At 44.4% G+C, this 20630-nt stretch overlaps 1 protein-coding gene across 1 annotated transcript; it reads left to right on the forward strand.

Annotated features, from left to right (window-relative positions):
- The first annotated feature begins 16074 nt into the window (after nt 1-16074).
- On the forward strand, nt 16075-19980 carry Il6 (interleukin 6). The gene is made up of 5 exons (XM_057790551.1): nt 16075-16113; nt 16271-16458; nt 17608-17721; nt 18395-18544; nt 19813-19980. The coding sequence occupies exons 1-5, from the start codon at nt 16095-16097 to the stop codon at nt 19978-19980; spliced, it is 639 nt and encodes a 212-aa protein (XP_057646534.1). The 5' UTR covers nt 16075-16094.
- Nucleotides 19981-20630: the final 650 nt, after the last annotated feature.

A 20630-nucleotide genomic window follows, 5' to 3' on the forward strand; every position in this document is an offset into this window, starting at 1 on the left:
CAGATGGGCCAAATCAGAGCAATGTAAAGAACACAATCCTCAAGCCCTCTAGCTGCAGGTTCTAAGTATACAGCTACAGGAGGATGACAGGCAATGGTTGCAGGTATGGTCCATGGTCCCAGCACAAATACCAGCGAGTGCCCAGCTATGAAGTTCCTAGAAAGGAATGGTGCTCAAGCAAGGGACAGAGCTACTTCTCTAACTGGCAGAGCTAAACTTCCACACTTCCCAGAAGATGCTGAAAGAAAAGGAGAAGAGACTGCTTATGGCAAAACCCAGGCTGCATCTAAGTGTGGACAGTGTACAGTCAGGGACCCACCATGGAAAAAATCTACTTCATAAAATGTCCAGATCTCTTAGCTTACCTTTGCAGTGCCATTTGTCACTGGAAGTTACTGGACATGGGGGAGGGAAACTTTAGTGCTTTCATAATAGGAAATGTTGGAATAGTATAATCTTTTTGCATCTATTTGGAGAGAGACGGTAAGTCAGAGAGCAACTTGCTGGGGTCATTGCTCTCCTCCAGCATTCCAGAGCTGGAACTCGGGTCTTCAGGCTGGGTAGTGAGGGTCTTTAAGCTGGATAGTGAGGGTCTTTAGGCTGCTGAGTCACCTCTTGACCCTGCAAAAACTCCTAAGCAGGCAACTCTAGTGATCTCACTTCCCATTTTCTCTATACCCACATAAAATATTAAAATGCTACCTTGTTAAAAAAAAAACAGTACTTTCTTCTATTTTATTGACTGAAATAGCAACATTGGATTAATTTTTGCATAGCATATCTTAGAAACAATTCTTAAAGGGAAGGGTTTTGAGTTATTGATGAGTCTTCCAAATACGGATTCTTTTTAGCTGGATTCTTGCTGCAGACATTTTTATTTACAATTGTTCTGAGACTTTAGAAAGAAAAATTATTGCACTGTGGTATTGCCTAGATTTTCCCCAATACAAAATAGCAAAGAAAGGATGTAGCTAAAAAGATGTTACAGATAGTGCCACGGTTGGGGGAGGAATGATCATGAGGTTCTGCTGGAATCTGATGCTAATGTGGGATACATTCAGCACTGTGTAGTCAACTCTAACCTACAGAATGGGTATTTTCAGTGTTCTAAGAGGTTTTTTTTTTTTAAAAAAAAAAATGTATGTATGTGTGTGCACATGCATGGGAGTGCAGGTGTGCAAGAGGGCCAGAAGAGGGCACCAGATCCTCTGAAGCTGTAATCACAGGCAGTGGTGAGGGGCCTAACATGGATGCTGGGAACCAAACTTGGGTCCTCTGGAAAAGCATCAAGCACTTTTAACTGCTGAACCATCTCTCCCTCAAATTCAGTTTTAAACTCTATATTTTATACCACTCTGTAGACAAACAAGTACAAAAATAAGGCTTTTTATTTAAATTCACACATATTAAGTGAAGGCAGAAAAATGCTTTGAGTGAATGACCTTTGGTAGGATAGGACTGGTTTTTGTTTATTTTAAAATCTACAACTAAGAGAATTTGGATACAAAAGAATGCTTGACTTTCTACCATAACCCCAGAGCACAAGAGAGTAGTAATCCCTTGCAGATGTACTCCCGAGCATTGCAGATCTGGGATGCTAAAGAGACAGTTACTGTTCTTATGACCGAGAAAATGTATTGTCAATGGAAAAATTAATTATTGTTGTGGGTGAATGTTCGCTTCTAGGACCTTGCCCAAAAGTGTAGCTTTAAGTATCCTACAGCTGTGGGTTCGGATCCTGCTTTGCTACCTCTACCTGTAAGAGCCACGTGACTTTTCTGAACTTGAGTTACCTGTCTATAAAACATAAATTACTGATGTATAATTAGATGGGCTCAACAGATGTTCATTGGCTATAGACTTGTCCTGGGCTGGCAATGGGCCAGATGTGAGCCAATGACGATAAACAGGAGAAAAGCCTAGCCAAGGGGAAGTCAGCAAGGGATCCTTCTAACGTCACAAAGTAATTTCTACATATGAAGACACAGAGAGAGCAGTGACGTTTCTCCTGCAGTTGGGCTGCTGGCACTCATTCATCTAGAGCTCTCCTGTCCCTCCAGCCTGTTGTCAACACTGCCCCTTCTGTTCCTCACAGCTGTAACAGTGCTGCTCGGTGCTGCTCAGCAGGATGAGAAGGGAAGGGATACTGCCGGGAGCATATTTGTTAGCAAGATGGCCTCCAGACTCATGATAGTAGAGTATCTGTATGAATATCTCCTTCAGCCTTGCTGACAGAAGCCAACAACCGGGATGTCACAAAGAGGAAACCGGCTGAATAAATAATGAGACACAATATATCACACATTATTTACAAAAGTGAAAGCCATGCTAGCTGATGAGGCTGGAGCATGTAGAGAAATAAGCCCTGAAGAACTGGAATGAGCAATGTTCTTTCTACAAAGAATGCTACCAGCTGCAAAGGCATTCCCACCAACCTTTCAGCCCTTCTAGCTGAAGTTTCCCCTCTCCAAAGGAATGCAGTTGGTTTCCAGTCTAAGCCTACCTTGCATTCTCTGACACTATTAATTCCAATGGATTGAGCCATAGACTCTCGGGGGATTTAAATGGATTCTAGCCTTCAATGCTAATAGCTCCCCAAAAGGAAACCTAGTTCACGTGTAGGAAATGAATGGGCCTTCCCATAATGATAAGCAAGTTACAGGACTGTAAACTATGGGAATAGGAAACCAATCTTCCTAACAATTTTTTTTTTGGCCTTAAAACAGCAAAAACATGCAAATCAAGCTGAATGACTGAAAGTCCCCTAAAGTCAGGATCAAGGTCTGTCACGAGCTACTATCTGAGATTTAAATTAGAGAGCCACCTGAGATACACTGAGTTCACATCCCCACGTTTCCATCCCCAGTTTTTCTCCCAGGTGCTAGAAACTAACCCTCTTCCCAAACACAGTCTTAGGGCATAGAGACTGAACGGAAAGCACAGAGACACGCACTCTTCTGCCTACAGATAGTGGCAGCTCATCCATAAGCGGCTTTACATACATCCCAGGCCCTCGGTCTACACACAGAAGAGAGCTTGTTCCTGCAGAGTGGTTGATTCGCACATCCTAGCTTCCTAGCTGGGCTCTGTCTTTCCTAGGGGGGTACGTTCTGTGTGCTCCAATGCTTTGACTCCCCACCTGTAAGCTCCAGTTCTAACCTCAGGTCCTCAGAAAGGTGGACTGAGGCACAGCGAGAGCTCTGAAGTACTACCTCTTAGGAGACTCAGCTGGAGCAGTGGCCTGAGCTACATCCACAAAGAGGAAAGAGCCAAGTGTTGGTGGCCCACGTCTTTAATCCCAGCAGAGGCAAGTGGATCTCTGTGAGTTCAAGGCCAGCCTGGTCTACAGAGTGAGTTCCAAGACTGACTCCATAGATTCTGGGAAACCCTGCCTTGAAAAAAGAAAAAAGAAAAGAAAAAGAGGAAAGAGGCATCAGAGGTGGGGCGGGGCACAGAAACCTAGCAGTAGGAATGGTCAGGAGCTTCACGGATGCCATGAGGTAAAAGTAGAATGGGCAAGCTTCCACAAGAGTCAGAGATGAGGGAGTCACTAGGAACATACCAACACTATTTAAGAAGGAGACTGTCACTATTCTAGTGCTCTGAAGAGACACCATGGCCACAGCAAGAGCAGGCATTTAACTGGGGGACTGGCTTACAGTTTCAGAAGCTTAGTCCATTATCATCATGGTAGGGAGCATGGCAGCAGGGAATATGGTAGCAGGCAGGTAGCATGCTGGGTAAGTAGGTCAGAGAACATCCTGATTGACAAGCCGAGAGCAGAACACTGGGCCTAATGTAGGTTTTTGAAACCATTAAAGCCCACCCCCAGTGACACAACACATCCAACAAAGCCACACTTCCTAATCCTTCTCAAATAGTGCCACGCCCTGGTACTCAAATATGCGAGCCTGTGGGGGCCATTCTTACTCAAATCATCACAGAGACCAAACAGATGGTTTCCAAAGCAAGCAGGCAGAATTACTAACATTCTTCAATACCTAGGAATCAAGGACAACTTTATGGATATTTAAAGGTAGCTGGATGGTGGCTCAAGCTTGCAATTTCAGCAATGGGGACACTAAAGCAGACCTGCCACAAAAACTGGCAAGACTGGAGTACACAGCAAGATCCTGTCTCCAAAAAAAAACACTAAAAGGTCAAAAAATTTCATTAACATTTTTCTAGATATCAAAATAATACATAATTAATGCAGAAAACATGGAAAACAGAAAAGTACAAAAAACCTTGCTTGTTTGATATTCTAGCTAGACATAGTTGTTTAGTTTATTTATATCGGGGGCAATGATCATCGTCTTTCTTGTCCTGTACTGAACAGACTGCCTTTCCTCGGCATCTGAGAGTGCCCTTGTGACGTCACAGCAGATTAAATCACCTGTTAAGGTCAAAGAGTCAAAACAGATTCCTTTTGTAGCCACTCCAGAGTTGTCAATCAATAAAATTTAAAGTGTTTCTCGGGGGCTGGAGAGATAGCTCAGTGGTTAAGAGCACTGACTGCTCTTCCAGAGGACCCGGGTTCAATTCCCAGCATTCACATGGCAGCTCACAACTGTCTGAAGATCTAGTTCCAGGGGACCTGACACCTTCACACCAACGCACATAAAGTAAAGTTAAATAAAATTAAAAAAAAAAAGTGTTTCTCAAATATCTGACTGAAGGCTCCACCTTTCTTACAACAAGATGTAAATTAAAACTCCAGTGAAATCTGGCTTCCTTTTCCTCTCATCAGGCTCTGAAAGATCAAGAATAAGATTGCACGAGGTGATGACGAAAGCATGGGGGACCTCACTGGAGGGGTGTTACATTGGTGCAGCCTCTATCTGTCACTATCTGTCAAACTTGCCCATATCTTTTGAGTCAGCAATTCCATTTCTAGGAAACAATCCCACTGATACACACAAGTAAAATCACAGTTGGACAAGATTATTCATTACAGGTTTAGCTGTAATAACAAAAGATTGGAAACAACCTAAAATTCCATTGATGGGCCGTGGGTCAGATAAATGGGATAGCAGGGTTACAAAGGAAGCAGACCTGCATCAACCCATTGAATGGCTTCTAAAGCACAGTCCATAGAGAAAGATGTCATAGCCATTAATTCTTTACTATACATGTAATGATTGATAGATAATGGAAAAGAGAACATTTTGCTTATACGTTCATAGAGTATTTCTAGAAGGAACCACAAGAAGTCAGTAGTCTCTAATTACTGGGCATGGTAGATGTGACTTACTTTTCACTGCGGACCTCTTCTACTTTGAAATTTTGTGCCGTAAGCATGTGTAATTTATGCAAAAACTATAAATTTAGGTGAAATATAACAATCTAAAGCAAGACAAAACCTCTGAATCACTTTATTAGCTGTTTCTTTGCTTTGTACTGGGGTTGACTCTGGAGCCTCAAATTCTGATGAAAGTGTTCCATTGTCTGCTTTGGCCCTTGTGTTCCCTTCCAAGTATTTCCTCTTTGCCCCGGCTCTAACTAATATGACAACAATAGTCACCACCAAGTGGCAACTTAGTACATTCTAATAAGTGCTTAGTGGATGTGACGTCATGTAATTTTCACAACTTCTCTCAGATGGCTTTGTCTCTAAGATTCCAGAAATCTGGATATGGGAAACTGAAGCGTCTTGACAAAGCCACACAACCAATAAAGGCTGGAGCTGGGTTTTAGACCAAGTCTCCATCTATAATCCAGGATTTTTTTCAGTAAACTATAATATAACCAGCGACACATGGAATCAGCATATATATTTTGAACAACATATTAGTCTTGGCTTATAGATTTCAAATCAAATGAACATAATATTTTATACGGTCTTTAAAACCACACAGTATTGTACAAATGAAGCAGCTGGAAGCTCAGCACTTCACACAGGCTCCCACAGACAGAAGTGAGGTGCAATCGCCATTCCCGTTTTGCAAGTGGAAACAATGAAGCCTGGTGTTAAACTCTCCCCAGTGGATTGAAGCATGGAATTACTGAACCAAGATTTGAATCTAGGCCGTTTGGCTCCATGGCCTGTGCCATCACTGCCCTGCCTGGAAACACATTTGTACAGTGCATGACCCTCGCGAGAGAGCAGAGGAGAGCCTCCACTATTCCTGGAAATGGATGTGCAGAGGCTTCCTGGAGGACGGTGGCAGGATCTGAGTCTCAAAGTCTAAGGCACAGAGACGTCACGACATCCGCAAGATGTCATTCTACCCTGCACTGAAACAGTTCTGGAAAGATCAACATGCTTTCGCGGAGGGAAAGGACGGAAATTGTAGCACAGAGCCTCATATGACGCGTCTGGGAACTGTGCCATGTAAGAGAACCAAGTTTCTCTCAGGGATTTCAAATTTTACTCAATATTCTAAAGTTTGGCTAAAGCACAATCAAATGTTGACCAGGTTCCTGTCTCAACAAGTACTGCCAAAAGCAGGTGGGGGTTGAATTTAATGGCACTGTTTGTTTTTGTAATTCAACCTCCTAGAAATCCACAGCTCAGTTGTAGCAAAGATGAATCGGATGTGATGCCCTGACATTCTACTGCAGTTGAATGCTAGACACAAGCCAGTAATAAGCAACCCTTTGGGGACCCTCAGAATCCGTCACGCTCTGTGAATCCTGTCTCGCTCAGGGCCTCAAAGCCAGCCGCTTTCTTTGTCCCTCGTCCTCCCTGAGCAGGAGGAAAGAATGACACATGAGAAAACCCTAGTCCCCTGAGCAGCCTCCTTATTGTGTCAAATTCCGTAATGGTGTAACTAGTCTTCAGTCTTAATATGGCTTGTAAAATCTGGACTTGAGCTCTGCTCTTGAAGGCATGATCTAGTTCCTGGCTGGAGAAAATCCAAGAACATGTGTGTAAGATGGTCTACCCTGCATCGTTCCTAATTCGCCCTTAATTCAGCTGCATGCCTTTATTTGGGGGCACAGAAGCAGGATGCTTTGACCACAACAATCTTCTTCAAAATTAACTTATTTATGTATTGTGTGTTCATGGGTTTCTAGTGCATATGCCATGCATGGCATGTGTATGACAGAGAACAGTTTGTGGGAACTGGCTCTCTCCCATGTGGGTCCTGGGACTGAACTAGGGTCGTTAGACTAACAGAAGGTGCCTTTACTTGCTGAGCCATCTCACCGGCCCCCACAACAATCTCTAATCAATCAAACATTCTTTAATATGTTTGTTGTGTCTTTTACTTATGCCCCCCAAACAGTGTCCATATAGTAGCCAATCTCCACATGACCGGATTTTGCAGTCAAAATATCCCTGCTTTCTCTTGGCCTGACGATGCAAAGGAAGGCATCTACAGCCTGTGAGGAGGGAGGGAAGTGAGAGGAGGGTTTGTGTGTAGCTCCTGCCAACTGTTGGGTTGTAAATAATTCCATCTGCTCTGATCCCAAGCTGCCATCAGGAGTCACTGAATGCAGAGTTGGGAAGTGATGGGCATAGCTTTCTCTTGAGTCTAACTAAACCAGCCAACTCTAGTCGATGTCCACTGGGCTCCATCTGCTCTTAGGAGGACACAATTGCCACAGCCTCCAGCCCCCCAACCCCTGTCTTGATTCAAGTTCCTGGGATCTTTTTCCTGTTCACTCAGACGAACTACTTTCTTCACACAGCTCCCTGCTTGGTCTACCTTCCGTGGCTCTCTCTTTCCTTCACTGCCACCTAGTTTTCAACGTCTTCCCCACCAAATAAAGTTACTACTTTTAACAAAAATATAGAATGCCCAGTTGCATTTGAATTTCAGTAAACAAGAAAAACATGATTATGCAATATTTAAAATATATAAATATTAGAAATTTATTTGTGTGTATCTGAAATTCATATAAGCAAACATCTTTTATCAGGCAATGCTATGCCTGGCCCACCCAAACACTGCTCTTGGGTAAGTCATACACCTCTTAGAAGTTTATACATTCATCCGTGAAGTGACATTAAATGATTCGGTTTCTTTCAGAGATAATCCAAGAGCATTTCAATCTGCAGAACAAGCTCTGCCTTGGGCACATTCTGGCTCCCCTGACATAGCTGGTGGTCTGCATCTGATTGTGATATGAGCCCATCATTGTACCTGTGCAGACATTTCTGCCCTGTGGATGCTGAGGGCACGGCTTGCTGTGGTGATGTGTTCAGTGCTGAAGTAGATTAAGAAGCTTGAGCCTTCTCTTTGGCTCCCATCTGTGAGGTAGCAGGGACTTTTTATTTTCAACATAATACATCGTAGTCTCACTGCTCACAGGAAAAATCACCTAGTTCATGATTAAAATACATCTGAATCTGTCTGGAATTGAGTGTTCCCATAATGTTGTTAAGTAATTTTCATTTTTTTATGTCATTTTACATTCCAATCACAGTTCTCCCTCCCATCCCAAGTAAGTAATTTTCAAAATTGGTCTTAACCAATAATATTGTGTTGGCTCCATTTAGTAAGGTTTCCTCTTGAAAGCAGAAACAATCTGCTATAAGCATACCACATTATACATTTGGGTTTTCGTGGGGGCACTGATTTTGTTTGTCTTTGAGTTTTAATTTTGTTTTATAAAATTCCTTAAAAACTTAGACAAGCAAAAGGGCATTCCTAGTAATCCACACTCAACAAATACTTGTTTGCTCTAGCTGACAATCCTCATTCATCAAAGCCGCTTAGGAAGAACATACTGTTACAGTTATAGGGTCAAAAGACAGATTCTCTCGGCACTTTGCCCAGTGTATCAAAACTATCACAATTTGGCACTTGTATTTGTGCTTTTAAAGGGGAAATGTTTGCTGAAATACTCAGTGTTCACCTATTTCAGCATCTGGGTCCTGAGAGGTTGTGGGTGTCTCCTTCTCCACATCAGCCCCTTCACCATCATCTGCTGGCTGCCCGTTTTGTGATGGGTGTGCCCTCACCTCTGGCAGTGCGACTTCTCCTGCACTAGCGAACTACTATAATAGGTAACTTGGTGCCCTAGGGAGACACAACCAGACCTTAAGTAGAAAAGAGAAATACCTCAACTGCAAGCTCCTTCTCTCAAACGCCTTATCCATTTGTCACTTTGGGGCACAGACCCCATTAACAAGTTTCAAGATACTAGAAATAATATGCTATAGGAGAAGAAGAATGAGAAGGTCAGCCTTTGCCTGTGACAGCTGTCTACACATCCTACCACCACTGAGAGCAATGAACTAGTAATGGCCACCGTTGAGTCCGACCGGGGCTTGGCTGTGTTCCAGACTAGCTGTAAAGCAAGCATTGAGTCGAGCTATAAAGTGTGCATGATGCCAAACAACCAGCACAACTTAATAATTTAGACATGCCATTACTCCATGAACAGACAATAAGTTAACCCCTGGAAACCAGTGGTTATTTTCACTACATCTAATCATTACTAAGATAAGAATATATTCTTTGTGTCTCGTGAACAGCGAGTATCTATAAGCTTCACTTGATGCCTCCCTCCTGGACTCCAACTAGAGAGTTACACAGTGTTGTACATGCAGAAATACAAGGAAGAAAGAAAGAAAGAAAGAAATAAAGGAAGGAAGGAAGGAAGGAAGGAAGGAAGGAAGGAAGGAAGGAAGGAAGGAAGGAAGGAAGGAAGGGAAAGAGAAGGAAAAAAAGAAAGAGAGAGAGAGAGAAAGAAAGAGAGAAAGAAAGTCCAAGCCAGGCCTCCTAGTGGCACAAATTTGTAACCCCTGCTTTTCAGAAAACCTGAGGCAAGAGGATCAATATCAACAACTATCTGTACAATTACAAAAAAGGTGATATTTATTGCACTGGTGTGTCTTCACAAAGATACTCTAACTTCTCTTGGATTGGTTTATTTTGCCTAAGGCCACCAAGATCCTGGCCATGTAAAAATGGAAAACATCCTAATCAGCTGAAATAACTCTTCTCTGGGTGGGACCTGAATGATAGCATCAGGTTTCTCAACATTTGAGAATTATTTCTCAACTCTGAGGACGTCTCCAGCTACAGCCCTTGATGAGTAGCCTTGGGGTTGTTGAGCGTGGCTAGCGGAGAACTGCAGAATCTCAGAGCATAGGCAGACTGCTGGAGCAGGGGAAGAATGTGGAGATTATGTGCTATGGAGGACTGAGGTGGGAAAATAAATACCCTGTCCTGACACCTTCCTGTTTGTCATCATCTCAATGTTCACATCTGCAAACAGATGCATCCCTAAAATATAAGAACCCAAGTGTTTGGTAATGTAGTAAAAAGACAAGGCCAATTTAGGGGAACCTACATTCAGTGAAAAGATTTGCAACCTCATTCTGAATCCTGCATTCCAACTCATTCAGTAAGACTATTCAGATCCTCACGAGCCTGGCCAAAAGCACAGATATATAATATCAGACAGAATCTGATTCAACCAGCAGTTGTTGACCCCAAAAACAGCTGTTTTCTATTTCTAGGCATTGTGACCCCTTGTGAAGTTGACTAGAAAGAAAGTCAAACTCTCTCCTATCACTCACTGCCTCTCATCCATCTGACTTTTACCTACAGGGAAGTAATGTGGTCTCCTGGTCAATGGATCTTGACAAGTCACCCCACAAGAGCCCAGATATGCCCGGATGTGGAGAAGCCACAGATCTGGCAGAACAGTGACAGCAGACTATAGCCCATTCTCCTTAGACTTCAGATTGCGTGATTACCCAGCAAAAAAGGGACAGCACTGTAGAGCTGTGACAGCAGTAGTCTGTGGGTCAAGGACTTTCTTTCTGTCTGTCTGTCTGTCTGTTTGTCTATATACTTATCCATCTATCTCTCCCTCCCTCTTACTCTCCCTTACACACACACACACACACAGAGAGAGAGAGAGAGAGAGAGAGAGAGAGAGAGAGAGAGAGAGAGAGAGAACATATACACAGAGCAAGCAAGATACACAGAAAGAATTCAGTACTTTTAACATATTATTGTTTGACCTTGACCAGCTTACCAGGACCTGAATTCTTCTGCAACACTTTAAATCAGTCCGGGTGGATTTGCTTCAGAGCAACGATCCCAGTGTCTCAGAAGTGGAGAGTGCTTCACACACCCAAAGTATTTTGTGGAAACGTTTCCACTACGAAGATTAGAAAGACCTTTCCTCCCTCTGTGAACCCAGCTTGCATGAATACAGAAGAGATTTTATTCTGAGGAACTAAGATATTCTCTTGTTAGCAAATAGCTCAAAAGGGCAGGGAAGGGAGGTGAAACACATCACAAGCAAGCCAAAAGAATCCCATGAACCTGACACAGCATGTGATGCTTTCAGATGGGCTCTTAGTGCCTTACTTGGAGGGAAGGAGTGGAGGGAAAGCTGATGCTTTGCATGCTTAGTTTCTGCCCATGACACTGAACTCAGAGAACTGAGATCTTTGGAGAAGCCAAGAGTGGTTTAGGTGACTTGCCAGAATAAATTAACTGGTTTCTCTAAACTGAAGTTTCCTAATTTCGAAGCACAGGCAGCAGCCACTGAAAATCTACCCCACAGAGAGAAGCCAGCAGAGAAACTCTGCCTGAGGGATCTTCCTGCCTTGGGGAGAGTTCACGAGCACACAGTGATTTCTTATCACTGAACTGGCTTCAGAGAGGCTGGCTTATCAATTTGTTGGGCTCAGAATACTTGTCCTAGTATATCTAGAGAAGAGACAGAGCAGGTGCAGCAGGCACCTAGGCAGGGGAAGACTTCCTTATTATCCACAGAGCCACTCCTAAAATGCCTGGAATATCCCACTTTTCCAGGGATAAGGTATCTCCATGCATAGCAAAATAACAAGGGCAAAAATAAGAGAGATGAAACAGCCGGGCAGAAGTGCATTTAGCTTGGCATTAGGAAATCTAGATCTGGCCCTATTGCATTCTGGGAAATCTAAGGCCAGACCAAGAAGTTGTTAGGAGCTAGCTACACTAGGATTGGGGCATTGGAACTGAGGCTGTAAAGCCAGAACTGAGACTGAACTGGTTGGCAGCTGTCAACAGCTTAGGGCAGTTAGCCTAACTGCCCTTCAGAATCAGCCAGTGCCTTCCAAACAGACACAACATGTCTCCCTAATATTTTCTCTCCAAGTAACAGCAGTACTCTTACCCAATACAATACATTTCCCAAAAGAAGCTGTTAAACTACTCTATTGTTTCACTTCGCAAACATCCTTTGCCTGATGCTAAATGAAACTACATTCTAAAAGCAACCGCATTGCCTAGTACCAGTGACTTCTCTTTTCTCTTTAAGATATTGCACTGACTGTGGGGCCACTGGGATGTGTCTGTACTGTATGTACCGGCTTCTTGGGATCCTATTCCTATGGATGTAAGCCTTGCTCAACCAAGATGTAGTAGGGAGGGCCTGGGACTTTACACAGGGCAGGGTGCATGGCCCTCTCTTAGGATTGGAGGGGGTGGGGGAAGGGCCTGTGGAGGGAGTGGGAATTTGGAAAAAAAGTTTAAATAAATAAAAAGATATTCCCTTTAGTTAAATCACAGACCCACCCATCTCCAACCCTAGCCCAAGAGCACATTACTTGCCACAGTTTAAGAGTGTGGAGAGTGCCAAGTGATGGTGGCGCACACCTTTAATCCCAGCACTGGGGAGGCAGAGGCAGGTGGATCTTGTGAATTCGAGGCCAGCCTGGTCTACAGAGTGAGTTCCAGAACAAGCTCCAAAGCTACAGAGAAACCCTATCAAAAAAAAAAAAAAAAAAAAAAAACACCTTTATGGGGCTGGAGAAATGAGCTCTTCAAGTGGGAAACTCAAATAAGACACAGAGAGAGGAAAGAATCTGTGATGGTAGAAAGAGGGTTTAGAGTTACTGTACTAATGCTTTAGTTTAGGGAGAGTCCATTTCTCTTACAAGCAGATGACAGTCAAAGGCATTGACACTAATAAAGATCCATGCTGGTGTCATACGAAGGGACAAGACAGAATCACCTTGACTTCCAACCCTCACACCATGTCTTTTGTCGACAGCCAAAAGCACAAGCACTGCAGTTGTTAGGACCATTTGTGCTTGAGACCGTGCTCGGAAAGGTGAAGGACGAAGACAAGCATGCGCTGTGACTTCTGACATAGAAACACTTAGCAGAAGGCAGAACTGGATAACTATCTAAACCAAGGGACTTCGTTTGAGCACAGCCTTGTCTAATGTGCATCGTGTGAGTTCAGTGCCCACTGAGGCCAAAAGAGGGCATCAGATTCTCGGGAACCAGAGCTACAGATGGTTCCGGTTCAGAGCCACCATGGAAATGCTGGAAATGGAACCCAAGTCCTCCTGAAAGGGCAGTAAATGCTCTTAAGTTCTGAGCCATCTCTCCAGCTCCCCATAACAGATCTTCAATAACACCGACCATTACATTTCTTCAGGGGAAATGTTTAGGAGGCTGACTCAGCCCTGGCACAGTAAGCTCGCTCTCCGGTCTCACAGGCAAGGCCCAGGGGAACTGATAGTCATGTAAGAAGGGCTCCCTGAAGGAGATGTTCCAGCTCTTGAAAATTATAGACTCAGTGCTTACTCTCGCTCATTTAACTTCATAGCAGCTCTGTAAAGGATGCTCTAGTATTACTCTTGTATTACAGAGTCAATAAACAAGAACGCAGATCTTGGGGTAACTCAGACAGTGTCAAATAGATAGCAAATGGCAGAGTTGGACTTCAAACACAACTGTTATTCAAAAGCCCGTGGGCTCCATGTGCACCTCCATGAAAAGCTATGAAGACAGCATCCAGGCCACTAACATACATGTGTATCTACATGTGTATGCATGTACAAGTATATATTTTATACATAAATATGTATAACATATATGTATAAATATACAAGCTGAAAAAAAACCTCGTGCAGACTAGGCTGACAAGAGTTCCACTAAAACTACCAGTGATTAGGCGCCGCCTGTGGGATTCTTACTTCCTGTTGTCTTGTTTGAACATTTTATCACGGATGCATGCTCATTTTAAAAGCACCTTTTTATTGAAAAGAGAAATCTGAATGTTTTTGTAACTATAACAGTCTCAAATTTATTGAGTCATTTAAAAAAATCCAAGCTACAAAGGTCTGAGAGCAGATGGCAGGGAGATGGGGTGGTAGGGAGATGGGGTGGCAGGGACTTGGAATGGCAGGGACCTGGGATGGCAGGGACCTGGGATGGCAGGGAGATGGGATGGCAGAGAGATGGGATGGCAGGGAGACGGGGTGGCAGGGAGATGGGGTGGCGGGGAGATAGGGTGGTGGGGAGATGGGATGGCGGGGAGATGGGGTGGCGGGGAGATGGGGTGGTGGGGAGATGGGGTGGCGGGGACCTGGGATGGCAGGGACCTGGGATGGCAGGAGATGGGGTGGCAGGGAGACGGGGTGGCGGGGAGATAGGGTGGCGGGGAGATGGGGTGGCGGGGAGACTGGGTGGCAGGGACCTGGGATGGCAGGAGATGGGGTGGTGGGAAGATAGGGTGGCGGGGAGATGGGGTGGCGGGGAGACGGGGTGGCGGGGAGACAGGGTGGTGGGGAGATGGGGTGGCAGGGACCTAGGATGGCAGGAGATGGGGTGGCAGGGAGCTGGGGAAGTGGCTTCCTTCAGTGCAGGATGGCTGGTTCAGATGCCTTTAAGTCCCTAACGCAATAAAAGTGAAACCAACCTGCCTTCTTCCCCTATTTTCATTTTCAAACTAAAAGCCCCTACTCCTTCCAGGACTGGTGCCTCAAACAGTAAAAGAACAGATGACCTCACTTTTTTCAACCAGCAGACCTAGCATTTTATGTATACAAACTGGAGAGTAAATCCACCGATCTTTAACTGTCCTTGCAAAGGTCACTGCTGTAAGAATCTTCAAGCAATCTTTGCAAAGGAGAGAAGCTGACTGCGATGCTGAGAGCGTATGCTGTGAGTGATCTGGGGTTCTTACAGAGACCCTACTTTCAGACTGGAGCCATCCTGAATGCTATCTAGGTATCTGGCAATGGGTGGCCAGAAGACCAGGGACCCTCCTGTAGAAGAAATCAACCAAAGGAAAGAAGGAGTCCATTTAAGCTTGACCCTGCCTAGAAGACCTGGGCATTGGAGGGGTCACTCAGAGTGAGCCATGCCCCTTCAGATTCAAATAAAGACATTCAGAAAAGGGGAGTTCAAACACAAGCCAGCTAAGATGCCATAGGTCCTTCCTTGATCTCTGTATCCTTCATGTATCCTGAACTAAGGAGACTTCAACAACTTGAGGACTGCAACAGACCTTTGAGCCTCCTGGGGGTGACCTGGGGCAGTGGGGTCAGCACTAAGAGATAAGGGCAGCACTGTTACACCGAGACTAACAGTCTTAGCAGGAGGATACCCAAGAGGCCTCCAGAGAGAAAGCAGAGGAGAGGCTGGATGCGAGGGGAAACCGGCAGTACTTGGTGGCACACAGGAGCTATCTCTCCATTTCACTCACACTCTGCCTGGGGCTCCTAAGAAACAACTGCACAAAATCTGGAGGTGAACAAACCATTTGAGAACAGCAGGTCCTGACGAGATCCAGGACACACAAGCACTGTGCGACAGGCATTATTACTGTCTGTATAAGCCAGGTTGGGGCAGGGGGGCTTTGTATGATCTGAAGAAACTCAGATCAGAACATCTTAGGTTCTTACAAACATAAAGAAGTGGGACACTAAATGCTAGCCTCTTTCCTAGTAACTCGAGTGTGTGTGCTTAATCACATCAGCTCTTACTTCTTGTTCTTCTTATAAAACAGTGTGCATTTGGTGTTTCTTTTTCTCAATTCATGCTAGAGTGCTGAGTCACTTTTTTTTTAGAAGAAAGTAAAGAATGATCAGGCTAAGAAGGGCTAGCCTCAAGGATGACTTAAGCACACGCAACCCCCCCCCCGCCCCCAAGTTGTGATTCTTTCGATGCTTACGACGTCATTGTGCAATCTTAATAAGGTTTCCAATCAGCCCCACCCACTCTGGCCCCGCCCCCACCCTCCAACAAAGATTTTTATCAAATGTGGGATTTTCCCATGAGTCTCAAAATTAGAGAGTCGACTCCCAATAAATATGAGACTGGGGATGTCTGTAGCTCATTCTGCTCTCGAGCCCACCAGGAACGAAAGACAACTCTATCTGCCCTCCAGGAACAGCTATGAAGTTCCTCTCCGCAAGTAAGTGAAGGCAATTCCTCGCCCTCTGGTGGAGCTATTGAGCGGTGTGAGAGAGAAGCGTGTGGCTGAGAGCGAGGGTTGCGGGCTGGCCAGCAGCCAGGAGCAGCCTCCCAGCTGTGCTATCTGCTCACTGCTGCTTTCCCTTCTCTCCACACAGGAGACTTCCATCCACTTGCCGTCCTGGGGCTGATGCTGGCGACGGTCACTGCCCTCCCTACCTCACAAGTCCGGAGAGGAGATTACACAGAGGACACCACCCCCAACAGACCAGTACACACCACCTCGCAACAACTCGGAGGCTTGATTAGTTACCTCCTCAGGGAAGTCTTAGAAATGAGAAAAGAGGTGGGTAGGCTGTGTGAAAGTGATGAAGGCCCAGTGTGGGCGTTCATTCATTCTCTTTGCTCCTGAGTTGGGAATTCTCTGCCGGGTTCTAGGGCACTTAGAATTTGAGGTTAAAGATCAGACTACACTATGTTCACTATCTCTTCTCTTTGCTGGTCTCAGGGGGTCCTTCCTGTCTGGAAAATACAGAATGTAGCTGCATTTCTAAATTTCACAGTGGGCCATTCTCAGCAGCATTTAGCAATTGTTTCTTGGGTGGAGATTCCTTTTTCCTTACCAAAGAATAAGGTCTCTTTGCCTTGAACTCTGGAAGGACTCTTGGGAATGGATGAATCTTTAGCTTGTGCAGTCACAGTGCTTTTTAGTTGAGCGATGAGGACTCTCCAGGGCCGACCCAGCTAAGATGCAAATATAGAGCCCAACAAAGAGCTAACTAACAACTAGATTAGACTAAGCACTGCCGTGCACACCTCTAATCCCAGCTTTCGAGAGACAGGAGACAGAGGCGGGAAGATCTCTGATTTAGAGATCAGCCTGATCTACATATCAAGTTCTAGGACAGCCAGGACTAGAATGAGAAACCTTGTCTCAAAAAACAAAAACAAACAAGCAAACAACTACCTAGATTAAAGTATCTCCCATTTTTAAATGCAAAGTATTTTGATTCTGCTTGACAGAAAGAAAAAAAAAATCACAAGAGAGAAGAGCCCAGATGCTAGGTCTGGGTGTGTAGAACTAACTTCGTAATCTTGAGGACATTCCCTACTATTTAGGACTCTTATCTGCAAAATTATGGAGTTACAGATGATAGCACAGGCCCTTCCAGATGGAATATTCTGTGGCTGAAATTTATTTGTCCCAATTATCATCAAAATTTCTGTCATTTACTAAGTTCCTACTATGTGTCAGGCTTTATATCATTGAATTCTCTAAATAAATGTACAGGAGGACTTTAACAATTCTTTACTTAAAGACAGAATAACAAACCTGAAGGTAGAGGACTGCCTAGGGGATTTATTTCTACTGGGCTACTTGGTCGGGCACTGAGAGGGGGTAGCTTCCTTTTTCTTAGCGAGTCTCCTGGCCGTGGGAGAGCATGGCCTGGCCCTCTAGTGGTGTTAGCTAAGCGAGCGCTCTGTACTCTTGCAGTTGTGTGACTACAGTCCTGATTGTATGGCCAATGACGATGCTTTGTCAGAAAACAATCTGGAGCTTCCAGCCATCCAAAGAAATGACGGATGCTTACAAACCGGATACAATCGGGTAAGAATCTGTCACATTTACTTTCAGCCCAAGTTCTCTTGCATGTGGTGCCTGCATACACACAGTTCCAGTCAGGCAACAGAGATGGGGGAGTAGATAGAAAGAATATTATGTAAATATTATGAGGGAAGTAACTTAAACCTTTGATTGAAAAGCAGTTTGACATTGAGTAGGTAAAGTCCCCTCTGTTGGGATTCTTCACGTCTGTTAAATGTTAGAAATCATAGCAAGTTTAGCTAGCTGACCTCGAGTACAGTGGTCCAGGGATCATTCTCTGGCTGCCCCTACGATGATCCGAGCCCACTCTCCCTAACTGAGAGCCCTCTCCACACCTCTCCCCCTCTAGCTAGTGAGACAACCTGCTTGAATTTCTCATTATTCCTTAAAAGCAGGTCTCGGGCCAGCACAGACATGAGCAAGAATACAGGAAGAGTAGTGGTGGCAGAGGCAGGGGAGGCCAGAAGGGGATCCCCACTGCCATACTCTTGGTCCTGGGGAAAATATTAAGCAGTGCCTCTAGTTGTCCAGCTAGTTAAGTGAGGTCAACTGATGCGGCCTGGTACCTGATTCTCTAGAGGGGCAAAGGGAAAAGATGCTGAGCAGCAGGAATCTTATTCTCAGACCGAGTCTGTCTCCTAGAGAGAACTAATTTTCCCCCCCACTCTACTCATAGGAAACTTGCCTATTGAAAATCACCTCTGGTCTTCTGGACTACCAGATCTATTTGGAGTTTGTGACGAACAATGTACAAGATAACAAGAAAGACAAGGCCAGAGTCATTCAGAGCGCTACCAAAACCCTAAATCAGATCCTCAAACAAGAAGTGAGTGCGTCCCCATCTCTCGTGCAGTGTGGGGAAGGGATGAGGGGATGCACCCTGCCTCATCTCAGGGCTGCAGCAGCTTCCACAGACAGCCTCAGAAGGCAGAGGGTCTGAGCAACCGTTCCTATTGTAAAACCTTGTTCTGATTCACTTTGGGGTTTTTTTTGGGGGGGGGGTCTCTTTTGCAAAGAAAATAACTACTTTAAACCATAATAAACAGATTTTAACTAGCTGCTTAAGAGATAAGAAAAATATAACAGACAAAAGGAAGCATACCCAGCCCTACGCAGACAGCCATTATAAAAAAAAAAAAAAAAAAAAGCACAGGGTAAGTCTATTATCAATCCCTGGTGAATGACATCCTTGTTACAGAGGCCTAATGCAGAGAAGTAGCCAAAGGCTGAAAAGGCAGGGAAGGAGACGATTAAGGGCTTCTGGCTGCCACTAGCTATTAAATGGTAGACTCAATAGAGGATTTATGGCTCAGAGTGTGGAGGAGCCAAGGCAGATGCAAGAAGGGCCCAGAATGCAGCCCTGATGCTAAGGCTGCTTCTGCCACTTGTAGTTGCCTTAAACCCGAGCTTTTCTCAGTTGGCTGTGCGCAGGAGTCATATGGAGTCTTGTTCCAGCAGAGCCTGACTTAGAAGGTCCGCGGGGGACTGGGATTCCCTCTGTAGACAGTTGCCTGCTCTTGCTATGCTTCTGCTATACTTCAGGCTCACAAGTGGTGGAACAAGCCTTCCCGTTAGTCATCCCCGCGCCAGTGGGTCCATGGAGAGGGGTTTCCAGCCTCCTTCGTGCTACCACACCAAGAGACTCACAACAGAATCTGAATGGGAAGTGAGAGGGAAGCACTTGGTTTAGAACCCACTGAACCACCTTTACCGGTGGGCTCCTCTTCGTTCAGTAGCAATACTGTATATGTCAGCACTGTTTTGGATAACAGACAAATAAGGTGGTGGTGTTGGCTTCTGGGTGCTTACTCTCTAACGGCAGACAGAACAGTAAAGGGGAAGTTAGAATTCTGTTGCCATTGAAAAGCTAATAATTACCTTGAGGGAAAAAAGAGAGTGGAATTGCTATGCATAGGTCCCTCTCAGGGGAATCTGGAGCAAAAGCACCTCCCCTAGCTTGGGTGAGTCAGGGCAGATGGACCCAATTAGTCTCATTCAGTCTAAATTTGAACATCTCCCCACAGCCCAGAGCACCCCACAACAAAAGACGTGTGCAATATTTAACCAGTCTTTCTCCTCTCCTCCTCCCACCAGGTAAAGGATCTAAGTAGAATAGTCACGCCTAGCCCAACTGCCAAGGCCCTCCTACTGGAGAAGCTGGAGTCGCAGAAGGAGTGGCCAAGGACCAAGACCATCCAACTTATCCTGAAAGCACTTGAAGAATTCCTAAAGGACACCATGAGGGCTACTCGGCAAAACTAGTGTGCTGCACCTAAGCACGCTATCCTAATCTGTGGACAGCTCTCACTGTGATCAGCAAGCATACCTGTCGCCGGGTATCTACCTTATGTTGTTCTCTACGAAGAACTGACAGTATGAATGTTGGGACACTATTTTAATATTTTTTTAATTTATTGATAATTTAAATATGTAAACTGTAAGTTAATTTATAATTAATATTTATAATTTTTATAAGTGTCACTTGAAATATTATATGTAATAGTTTTGAAATTATAATATAAAAATCTATTTGATCTGATTATTCTGTTACATAGCCAGATTATTTTTTGGAATACATAAGTTTACCTCAATAAATTGCTAATTTATACATTTTTTAAAGAAATCTTTGTGTTGTGTTTTTATGACGTTTAGACTGTCTTCAAACAAAGAAATCACATTATATCTTTAAAAATCAGGGATTGAAGAATACAACTCAGCTGGTAAAGGACTTGCCCAGCATGAGCAAGTCCCTAAGCTGGATCTGAGCATCAAAAAAGAAAAAAGAAAAAGAAAAAAATCAATAATAAGCAATTATATGATGTGTAAAATAAATAAAAAGTGAAAATAGCTGCAGGTGGCAATTGAGAGGAAAAATTCTTTACTAAAGGAATAAGATTGGGGGGCTGGAGAAA

Source organism: Chionomys nivalis, chromosome 1, assembly GCF_950005125.1.
Source record: "Chionomys nivalis chromosome 1, mChiNiv1.1, whole genome shotgun sequence".
Taxonomy (NCBI): domain Eukaryota; kingdom Metazoa; phylum Chordata; class Mammalia; order Rodentia; family Cricetidae; genus Chionomys; species Chionomys nivalis.